Consider the following 11365-nt stretch of genomic DNA (forward strand, 5'->3'; position numbering starts at 1 on the left):
GCTATTCACAACCGTTAAAAATGTATCTATTTGACGGTAAAAAAGAGCTTTGCCGAGTTATGCTATTTTTCTTATAAATTTATCTTTATCCCTCAAAGATAGACTTAAGTTGTTTTATCAAATGTCCAAATGTCCACAGATATGTACTTCTTCCAAAGTTTTTACTGTGACACTACGGAAAACCAAAACAGTTTCCATTTTTTGGGTAATTTCACTTCGCTCGAAAATTATAAAACGGCAACGCCGCTTTCTATTAATTTCTGGCGGAAAAGTTAAGAAACATAACGTTTGCTTACATAAGAACTGTCAAATGATCAGCTGTTCGCCGGTTGGGCAATTTTTTTGATCGATTTTTGCTTTCGATTTGGTTGGTTTTATAATTCTGTATTAAAAATTTATGTAAACATGCTAAGAACCTGGTGCAGCGCCTCATTTAATTTGCTCAAAAGCGCAACGACGTTGCAGCAGCAAGTTCGGGTAAATATTCCCGATAAATTTCATTTAACTTTAATATAGATTTCTCATATTCCCGTCTTGTCCGCTTCTTGACTTGCAGACGACTTTTGTGTTGAAGAGAAAATATGATCCGTTGTTACACAAAATCAATGCAAAACCTAAAAAATTGCGCGCGAAGCATTTTATTTATGAGCTGGTAGAGGATACAAATACTAAACGCCGACCAAATTTGGAAGTTGTTCTGAAAACTTATGTAGAAGGTGTCGGTGATAAAGGCGATGTAGTTTCTGTAAGACCCAATTTCGCTTACAACAAACTTCTGTTGCCTGGATTGGCAGTGTACAAGACAGAAGAAAATATGGCATTGTATGCCAAAACTGAGGAAGACAAGAAAACAGTACGCCATAGTTCAGCCTTTGCACAGCGCGTATGTATTTTACCAAATTGTTTGTTTTTTGTATAAAAATAAATTGTGGTTTCAGACGGTCAATATCATTGAACGATTTACGCTTGCGGTAGTGATGAATAAGGATCAACCTTGGGTTGTTGAGCCATGGCATATAAAAGCATCCCTTCGCAAGGCAGGTATTCATTGTCCAGAAGAATGCATACAAATGCCAGAGGCTCGCATTGAGGGTCCTGATATGAATAAAGAGGCTAAGGAGTTTTATTGCACCATAACGGTGAATAATTTAGAGAAGGCGCGTTTACGTTGTCGAATTCATCACTGGAGTACAGATCCCAGCGAGCGGCTGCCGTATGTGGTTGAACATTGGAAAATGCCGGCGGAGCCTCTTTTCGGAAGTGAAGGCTCGAAAGAAGCAAGTGAAGCGAAAACCGATGACAAATTAGCTTAAGTTGGCGGAGGTCAATAAATGCCTGTTATTAAAGTCAGTCGTTTGGGAAACCCCAGCAAACACAGTCTCTACCGTTAGAGAAATTTAGATTTCTACATTAGATAACTACCGCATTTCTCTAATCGTTCTCGGGTCGATGACGGATGTTAGAGAACTATATTAGAATTCGATTCGAGAACGATTAGAGAAACAACGCAAATTCAAGTAAATGTAAATAAGCAATATTCTAAATGAATGAATCATAATTTTGTTTTATGTTCAAATAATTCATTATTATTTTATTGCAAATACATTTAATAAAAATTTTACAAATAAAGCGTTTTATTTAATAAAGCAAAATAGCAGTTTGAAATTCAAATTCGAATCCCATTAGAGATCAACATTAGAATTCGAATAGAGAATTAATATTTTCTCGAGTCAAGAACTATGTCCCATTTTTGTTGAGATCGCTATGATTCTCGATAGTTTTTCGAGTCAATCTCAAACGTTTGAGATTGGAGAATGTGGCTAGCTCTCCAATCATTATCTAATCGATAACTAACCTCAATGTTTGCTGGGACGATCCACTTTGAATTTCCTTGCTTGTATCAAAATCCAAGTTTTTATGAAAGTGGGCTTTTGAAACTTTTACCTCCGGCATGTTATTTACACTAAAGGAGGGTTCACAAGCTTTTGACAGTCGATTTACGATGCCATTCAGGTTCTGTAATCATGTATCACCTATATGCATTTTTAATTCTATATATAATTGCTCTGGCATACGACTTGGTTAGAGCGATTTGGAGTAGCTACAGAATTGAGTTCTATATATCAACTTAAAGTGCAAGCTCCATAGGTTATCAAAAAGTTGTCAGATTTCAAATCGGTGAAGTAGGTGCTAAAATATAAGCGTTTAAACAATTTCTTGACTCAGTCTCTGGTGTAGCTACAGAACTAAGTTGTATGTCAAATTAAAGTGCAAGCTGCAATTGCGGTTACTGTGTTTTTCACAAAAGTAAAATTGGCAGAAAAAATAATATTGAGCAGTGTAATTTAGTGAAAAATATTTACCAAATATCCGTGGAATTTTGATTCGGATTTGTATTATTCATAGTTTCGAAATTTATTTCGCGAAAGCAAAAAATAAAAATAGCTTAGACCACTTTCTTTTTTTAAACACCTAGGATATCATTGACAAATTTAAAGGGCCCAGATTGACGGTAAAATTCAAAACTCTAAAAATTTTTTGATGCGATTTCTGAAATGAATGATCCAAATTAGCCGGTATAGATATTTATGTATTTTTGTACTAAAAGTGTTAAGAAAGCTTTAGTTTAAAAGCGTGATACTAAATGCCTTTCACCATGAAACGGCGCCAATTTTAAAAGATTATTGCATTTCAGACTACGGCTAATAAAGCCCTTGGTCGGATATTGTGAAAGGTTGGGCTATACCTTAAAAATTACTGTTTTTCCACGGGCCACTGTACGAAGCTATGAGTAGAGTAAGGCCCATTAATTACTTATAAATTACCATGGGTTATCAGGTCTCTGGCAATACAAGATTAATTGTTGTCTTTCGCGAAGTTCTTTAAATAAATTTTAAGCTAAATACTGAGGTATATTCATGAACATCACGTTTTATTTTTTACTTAAGTATTCACCCGAACCTTGGGGGGTTATTACTAGTTATTTCTAAATATTCACCCCTATTGCGAGTGTCGGCTAGTAGTACATAAACGACTGTTAGTCGATTATCGATTATCCGTGGTATATTCAAAGTCAATTTCCTGTCCAATAAGTGCGTGTTTCCATGGTATTGTGAATGTCGATTTCTCGTTTAATAAGCGACTGAATAGTTTATAGTCGCTCATCCTTTTACAAATAAACAGTTGTAGAAGGATGAGATTAAAAATTATTCAGTCGCTTATTAAACGAGAAATCGACATTCACAATACCATGGAAAAGCGGCGATCGAATAAGTCTACTACTAGGGGTGAATGTTACAAAGGAACGTCCAATAAGCGCAACAAAGAAAGTGAAATTTCTATTTAGGTTCCGCTCATTAAATAAGAGAAATAAAAGAAACTGATGCTTTAAATTAATGCGTTTAAGTAAACAGACAGACACTGGATCCATCGTAGTCCGATTTCGTAAAATCTACGAAAATGCGATCGCCGGATCCGCATTCATAGTGCACATACATGTTATATCGTAGCTTTTTCAAATTCAGTGATAACGTTTTGAAAATAATTTGACCCTATCGAATTCAGAGATTCTCCCGATTATGCCACCTTTGTCAATCCTGTATGAAGTGGATTTTAATAGATACTCAGACAGGTTCTGCAGTTCGCTCGGAAACGAATTATAGAACCAAACTGATCATTTCTTATGCTTATCCTGAGGAGGCGATCATACATATAGAGTGGCAAAAAGGTTTCCGGGACGTACGAAATGAAAGGATAAATATCAGTACCGGAAATAAATTACCACTTCCTGAAACCAAATAACCAAAAGTTATGCGTATTTTGATTACTGGCAAATACTCATTTAAAAATGCATTTTTTTTTTTACAAAAAATGTTCTTCGAATGTATTTCATATTTTTTATAATTATGCTTGGGCGAAGCGCAGAGCATAGCACATTTTAAAGTGCGTATGCTGCTCGCTTCCGTATAATACTCTCATATTTATGCAATAAATTGTATAGAACATGAGATAATTAGAAACAAATTGTATTAAACTTAGATGAAACTCAAGACAAGCATATCAAAAAATTTGATTGTGAACTACCGCATACTGTTAACTGCTAAAATAAACAAAACAAGTTAAGAAATTTTTATATCTAATGCACGCCTTTAAGTTCAACTTCGAAGACGAGTGTACTGTTTGGCGGGATTGTTGGTGGGGATCCACGTGCGCCATATGCCATGTGTGGAGGACAAGTGATGCGGCGTTTGCCGCCAACCTTCATACCCACAACTCCTACATCCCAGCCTTTAATTACTTCCCCACGGCCGAGACCAAATTTAAATGCGGCACCTGTCTTTAAACTGTCGAACACCTTGTTATTGGACTTCAGACGACCTTCGTAGTATACTTGAGCACGTTTGCCTGACTTTGCTTCTTGTCCATTGCCAACGCGTATATCCTCAATTTTTACACCTCCGGTGATAACACGTTCACCGCCAGCTTTCTGTTGTTGCTTTTGTTGCGGTTGTTCATTTTTATTAGCCTTTTTATCTTTCTTGCTTTTCTTTTCAGCTGAGCCCTCTTTTGCCACACCATTTTGCTGTTTCTGTGGTTTGTCCAACTTCGGGTGTTTGGCTTTGGGTTGCTGGACTTCCTCATTCTCGCTCTCTTCCTCCTCTTCATCGTCTTCATCGTCATCATCTTGCTCTGTAAAAAAAAATGAAGAATGTTATTAAAATTACCCTGAATTTATTACATTCTTATGATACACATACCTTCATCATCCTCATCGTCATCGTCTTCGTCTTCGTCCTCGTCCTCGTCGTCATCTTCAACTTCGGCTATTTGAAAAGTATTTTTACAGCATTCATTTTTTTTTTTTAATAAAGTGTCAACCATACCTAAATTTTCGCCGTTGAAATCACTATCATCTTCATCATCATCATCTCCCTCTTCGTTGCTTGCTACTTGTTTTTTAGCATTGCCAGCTTTTTTTGCATTGGCTTTCTTATTCAGAGCCTGGCGCAGATCTTGCACCTCTTCTTCTTCCACTTCAGACTCATCATCGTCCTCATCGTCCATGAAATTGAATTTATCAATGAGATAACCAGTGAGACTAACATTACCACTGCCTATAAAAGAATATGAAAATCACAATTATACATATATATTTAGACCTTCATTAGCACTTACCAATGCTCTGAAAGCAAATTTCATCTCCTTCGCCAAAGTTCAGATCTAACATGACTTGTTCGCAGCTGCCATTGCGCAATGTGCAAATTAAGAACTTTTGATTATCATGATTAATGTAAATTTGGTTCGCTCCTCCATCCGATACAGAGTCGGTGTCCAATGACGCCAATGAAATGTGGAAAGGTTTGCTTGTTGTTTGAGTATATTTACGGTTGGGCTTGAGATTTAATCCTAGGTTTAAAAAATTATTTTATATAAAACACTTTCCAAAGATGGCGCAAGGTTCCAATGACCCGCTCAAAATGAAAAAAACACGTGGTGAAATTTTAAGCATTGAACCTATAATCTGCTATTAAATCCACTAAACAAACTTACCCCAAAACATTTTGCTATTACTTGGTAATATTAATACACTGTAAAATGAAATTAATTAAGACTTTTCTTAGGCAAAACTTTTTCCACGATGCCGGCAGCGAAACGAAAATAAAAATTCCTTCGCAGCTGAATGCGAGTGAACGAACGCGAGGATGTGCCGCGTGAAATTTACCAGTGTTGCCAGAATATTTTTGTACCCCATCCCCATATCGGGCCGCAGTTATCCCCAAAAAATCCCCATTTTTCTTTTGAATCCCCATTTAAATCCCCTTTAGTAAGAAATAAAAAAAGCATGTATTCACATTTGTGTTAGTTCATTTTAATCCAGTTTTCATTTTAACACAGCTTTCATTTTATTACAGTTTTGAATACTTTTCTCTAAACATTTTCACAAATTTATATATGTATATGTACATACGTACATATGTACATATATGCATGAGGTTATTTGGTTATACGTACAACTATGGTCAGAGATTTAGCACCAAAATTCAAAGTTATATGTTTTTACAACATATGTTTATTTATTTATTTTTATTAATTTTGCTTTAAAATATAATTCAATCTACAACAGAAACAGCATAAATAAAAGTTTGACATCAAAAAGTAATCAAACTTTTTTAGTGTAATAAAGTAGAAGTATCAAATAGCTAAAGAATACCGTTTATTTTTTAGAATTTCTTTCGTGGAGGTTGTTGCGGAAATGGTTTGTTCAGTGAAAGCCAATCAAAGCAGACATCTGCGCCGAATAATGCTTTGACGGCGTTAGGAAAACCTTACAAACATAACGCGCAAAAAGGATGTACTAATAAAATCTTTATTCGAGAAATTTTTGTGGGCAGCCCAAAAAATATATGTTTTAATTTCAATATCAAAGTTTTAAACCAAACAAAAATCCCCATAAAGTCCCCACATCCGCAAACGAAAAAATCTATCCCCAATTGGTTTCATAAATCCCCAAAATGGGGCGAAATCTGCAGATCTGGCAACTCTAAAATTGACAGCGCAGAGACAGAGTTGCATCAGAGCCAGGGCTGCCAGCATCACTCAATTCGTGCACTATTTGCCATCAGTGTTGCCGTTTTAGCCCAAGAGAACTAGAGCACCTTAGAGCACGATTTTCTGCACCAGCGTTTTTGATGAAGTAAAGCAGTGTTTGCATTATTCAACTTTGTGTTCAACAATTGCGTTCAACTCAACGCAGGGTTGCACGAAAAAAAAGTTGAATGGCTAAATGTTGGCTGGCGACCAACTTTGTGAAAGCGATTAGTTGAAAGGCCATTCAACCAAAAGTTGAATGCACAGTTGAACAATGCAAACACCTTTTTATGGCGAATATTTTGATATTTTTTCATATTTTGATATTTTTAGCCATACAACTTTTTTTCGTGCAACCCTGCGCTGAGTTGAACGCAAATGTTGAACGCAAAGTTGAACAATGCAAACACACTTTAACTTACACCCGATTCACATGATTCAAGTACTTGAAAGCAATTCTTGCTCATTCTCTTTTGTGTTTTCTATTTGCTTTTACACGTTTCAATTCTGTTGAATTCAAGTTTTTGGTTCTTTAAATGTGAAGCAACGAAAATGCCAAAAGCAAAGCAAGAAAGTTGAAACGACTTGACGGTACAGACGCATGTGTACTCGTCCCTTTTCTTCTCACCCCCTCTCTACCACATGCGAGCAGAATTGAATTCAATACTTGAACTGTGTAAAAGCAGTCATAGAGCAATTAAGCACACATACACACACTTTACAATTGACGAATTGAACTGTCGAGCCATAGTTGCCAACTTAGTATTTTTAGCACTAGATTTAGTGCTTTTTGAAAATTAAAACGCCAAAAATGTTTAGTGCCTAGTGCCTTTTTTAGTGCTCTTCTTCTGAACTCAAATTTCTCATAGATAGTTAAAACATGAAATAATTTTAAATATTTAAAGCTGTAGCAGCACTGAATTTAAAAGAATCTACATTCATTTTTTCGTTTGTTGCGATTAGATTTTTCTTTCTCTAAATATGCCAGTTTTAATCTGCAGTACCTACTTCGGTATTACTTCGTTAGCATGAGAAAGGTTTTGTGTATTGATTTATACTTATAAATATTATAATTTTTTTTTTACTTTTGTTAAATACAAACTGTTATGAAAAAAGTATCCTTTCGTATAAATAAAAATTAGTGATTTTAGTACGGTAAAACGCTCTTTTCCTAAGTTTTGGTGCTTTTTGAATCTCAGAAGGTGGCAACAATGTGTCGAGCAATCAACCCTGCAAAAATTACGACTACTCTATGCATGCATGTAAAGAGTACTCCCTAAGGACCAAGGAGTGCTCCAAAATTAACCACAATTCATATAAAAAATATGGTCCTATTAACATTGCGATGTCCTAGGGCAAGACCATATACTCCATCTCTGCATTACATCAGAGTAGCACAAAACTACTCCAACATATTAACAATGTCATTGTTGTTATATTTTTTCGTTTGTACACGCTTTTGTTCTTCACTTCTCAAATGCTTTTTCGAAATTAATAAAAACCAAGACAAAAACTAAAAACTATATGTTGCCTCTGACGGCATTCGAACCGGAACATGCTGGGAGCTAAGAACTAACAGCGAGCATCTCTACACGTTCAGCTACAGCATGACAGAGGAACACTTTTGTAAGTACTCCGATTTACCACAAATAGACTACATGGTCCAACGATTTTTGCAGGGAAGTGTATTGAGCATTTCCGCCTGAAAAGTGTTTCATGAGATTTATGATTTGAGTTGCTGTAACTGGCTCTATGGTTTTTTTGACAGCTGCTCTATTCTGCTCTAACTTCAGCTGCTCTGCACTTTTTTCGGTTTCATTAAACACAACTAATTAGTATGTTCCAATAGCAGTCCGGTTTACAGGATTTAGTTAGAACTTACAGGAAGCCGTTCCTATTGACACAAAACCTGTAAGTGGGAACACTTTTGAGAGAGTAACTGAGAACTGTTCCTAGTCAGAAGTTACAGGATTTAGTCCGGAGTTTTTTTTTTCCTTTAAGTTCATGAAAAATGTCAAACGATCAGCTGATTTGCATGTTCAATTCAATTTTAGTCTGTTCCTTTGAACCTCGGACTAAAACCTGTTAAACTGTCAAACTACAACTTTACTCTCTCAAGTGAGAGTAAAAAGAGAACAGATGCAGAAGTGCACGGGAACGCAAAAAGCGCTATTTCCTGTAAAAACGTCAGTCGGTTTGTTTACATGTCATTCGTACAACACTGATTTGGCTAAAATATCACTAGCTAATTATTAATCTATACATATTCAAATATTTCGTTGTTTACTTCCATATTTTTACAAATATAAGGTTCTTTGCTTACACCGCTTTCTGTTTTTGTTTGCACATGCAAATCAGCTGATCGTTTGACAGTTTTCATGAACTTACAGGAAAAAAACTCCGGACTAAATCCTGCAACTTCTGACTAGGAAAAGTTGCTCAATTACTCTCTTAAAAGTGTTCCCACTTACAGGTTTTATGTCAATAGGAGCTACTTCCTGTAAGTTCTGACTAAATCCTGTAAACCGGACAGCTATTGGAACAGACTAAAAATTAGGAAAAAACCTTTTTTAGCGCTATGTGGATAGAGAAGAAAAAATGTGGGGCCAGTGTGCTTAGGCCGACTTAGACCAAACGGCGCTGAGGCATTTGTTTTTAGCAACGAAAATTCAGACCCCGATTAAAAATGAGAAGAATTGTCTGAGCTCAGTAGCTCTGAAAAAGCTTGTGAAATTAAGTTCATATTCGGCAATATATTTTTACAAATAAAACAAACACATAAACTAAATCGAATTGTATTTTTTAATTTGGTTTGGTTTGGTTTGGTAAACTCACTTGTACATCACCAACTAGATGACATGTGTGAGCGAGTGAACATACTGTAAGGCAAATGCGCCCATGTGTGTGCAAGAAAGGGATGCACTATCACACGCCCGGAGAAGTGGTCACTTTTTAAACGGACGAAAAGTTTTAGTCAGTTTTCCCACTAATTTAACCGATAATCATAGGTCAGGCTTCTTGCAGGGAGTGGCGCAACTTTAGGATGTCAACAAAACGAAATGGCGAAAATTATCTCCTATACCCTTTCGTTTTGACATCCTCCTGTACCAATAACAAAATACAGGGGACTTTTACGGTGACCATATTTATGGCAGCCGAACACGGGACAAAAAATAATTTTGCCAATTTTCTCCACAAAAGCTAGAGTTAGTGATGTTCCGATACCAGTACTTGGAAGTTAATACTCGAGTACCTCTACCAAGTACCGAGTATTTTTTGTACTTCGATACGCGTGTACAAGTACTTCATGGGTATCGAGTACAAAGTGCAAGCATTCACTTGTTTGCTAAATTTGGGAAAATCAACTGAAAATAGATCTGTGTTGTAGTTTTTGAAAAAAAAAGATTCAAGATGTGAACCACTTGATTTCGCTAGGGTTAAAACTAAGGAAAGTGGAGAACAAAAAGCGTATCGGATTAGAGGTGGATGTGGGGGCAGCCTATAATTTGCGCAAGCGTCGTCTATAGATCGTTTTGAAACCGAAAAATCAAACACAAATATACAATGAGCTTTCTCATCACATAACATCTCCTATTTCAGCACTTCCAACTAACCCCATTTCAAAATAGAAGGATATGAAAGGGCATTTTCAGCTCTTCATAAGCCTTTCTCCACTGTATGTCTTTATATTGTATATGGGTATTGAATTAAAATTGATTGTGTAAGTACTTTCGAGTACAAGTAGAATCGAGTATTTCCTAGCGATACTTTGAGTAGCATCGAATATACATGGTGGTATCGGACGAAGACTGGCGAAACAGCATCTTTAATTAGCATATATTTTTCAATCTTTTGTGAACGCAGCACATAAATACTCAGTTGCAACATCCCACATTTGTAGAATATTTTTCCATAACCTTGTACTTTGTGCTCGGCATTTTTACCACGTAAAATTTGTTACAAACATTCCTAGGCGGGGAAATTATCCGACTACTTTTGAAGCATAAGCGGTATTCAACGAATTATTTTCAGACTCGTATTTCGGCCAAGCACAATGCAAAGCGTACCTTCGAAGGGTTACATTTTCCTTCCATATTTGAGAATTTATTTACTTTTACAACTGGGGTGTTCACAGTCCGTTCCAAATAGTGTCTCAAAATGTAGACGTCTACATTTTAAGACGTTTTCTAACCGTAAAATCTGTGGTGTTGTTGTTTCCCATACAAAATTGGAAAACGACGCCGTCTACATTTTGTCACACTCAAAGGTATGTTTTTTACGCGTCTACATTTTGCAACCTCGCAGCAGAGTTGCATTATGGCAATACTAATCACATTTTTTTTATTTATTGGGCACGTTTTCTGTATTTGCATTTAATTTGAGCGCAATTTCCGATGAATAGAAACAAACCAAGGAAAAGAGATAACAAATATTACGAATTGCTAATTAAGTTAAATAATTACAATTTTTCAGAAACAAAATCGAAAGGCGACATATAAAAAATGCACGCAAGGAAGAAATGTCTGGCAACACCAGCAAAGTTTTGAGACGATTTTGCGACGACTGCTCGAAAGGGGTGCTCACAATTTGATGCTAAAGATGTCTCAAAATGTAGACGTCTACATTTTCAGACACAATTTGGAACGAACTGTGAACACCCCAAACATTCCCATAGTCATGGTACAATAAAAACAGGTAGAAGCATAGCTAAGTCCGGCAGCTTTTTCAAGCCTACAACTAATTCCGGCGAAGATATCGCGCGAAGAGTTGACCTCAG

General features: G+C 36.2%; 2 protein-coding genes across 2 annotated transcripts; one reads left to right on the forward strand and one right to left on the reverse strand.

Annotated features, from left to right (window-relative positions):
• Positions 1–296: 296 nt before the first annotated feature.
• On the forward strand, positions 297–1548 carry LOC118738438 (39S ribosomal protein L9, mitochondrial). Its single transcript, XM_036469375.1, has 3 exons — positions 297–477; positions 557–883; positions 939–1548. The coding sequence occupies exons 1-3, from the start codon at positions 406–408 to the stop codon at positions 1311–1313; spliced, it is 774 nt and encodes a 257-aa protein (XP_036325268.1). The 5' UTR covers positions 297–405; the 3' UTR covers positions 1314–1548.
• Positions 1549–4009: 2461 nt separating this feature from the next.
• On the reverse strand, positions 4010–5716 carry LOC118737358 (39 kDa FK506-binding nuclear protein). The gene is made up of 5 exons (XM_036467807.1): positions 5551–5716; positions 5176–5406; positions 4884–5114; positions 4758–4823; positions 4010–4689 (listed from the first exon to the last, which is right to left on the reverse strand). The coding sequence occupies exons 1-5, from the start codon at positions 5558–5560 to the stop codon at positions 4136–4138; spliced, it is 1092 nt and encodes a 363-aa protein (XP_036323700.1). The 5' UTR covers positions 5561–5716; the 3' UTR covers positions 4010–4135.
• Positions 5717–11365: the final 5649 nt, after the last annotated feature.

Source organism: Rhagoletis pomonella, unplaced genomic scaffold (genome assembly GCF_013731165.1).
Source record: "Rhagoletis pomonella isolate Grant_MI unplaced genomic scaffold, Rhpom_1.0 Rhpom_scaffold_00004, whole genome shotgun sequence".
In the NCBI taxonomy this organism is placed as follows: Eukaryota; Metazoa; Arthropoda; class Insecta; order Diptera; family Tephritidae; genus Rhagoletis; species Rhagoletis pomonella.

Excerpts from the sequence above, each read along its gene's own strand:
- LOC118738438 (XM_036469375.1), top strand. The coding sequence starts at position 406 with ATGCTAAGAACCTGGTGCAGCGCCTCATTTAATTTGCTCAAAAGCGCA. Across the intron at positions 478-556 it reads CGTTGCAGCAGCAAGTTCGG|ACGACTTTTGTGTTGAAGAG; the intron begins GTAAATATTCCC and ends CTTGACTTGCAG. Across the intron at positions 884-938 it reads GTTCAGCCTTTGCACAGCGC|ACGGTCAATATCATTGAACG; the intron begins GTATGTATTTTA and ends TTGTGGTTTCAG.
- LOC118737358 (XM_036467807.1), bottom strand. Across the intron at positions 4,824-4,883 it reads TTTCAACGGCGAAAATTTAG|CCGAAGTTGAAGATGACGAC; the intron begins GTATGGTTGACA and ends CTTTTCAAATAG. Across the intron at positions 4,690-4,757 it reads TGACGATGAGGATGATGAAG|AGCAAGATGATGACGATGAA; the intron begins GTATGTGTATCA and ends TTTTTTTTACAG.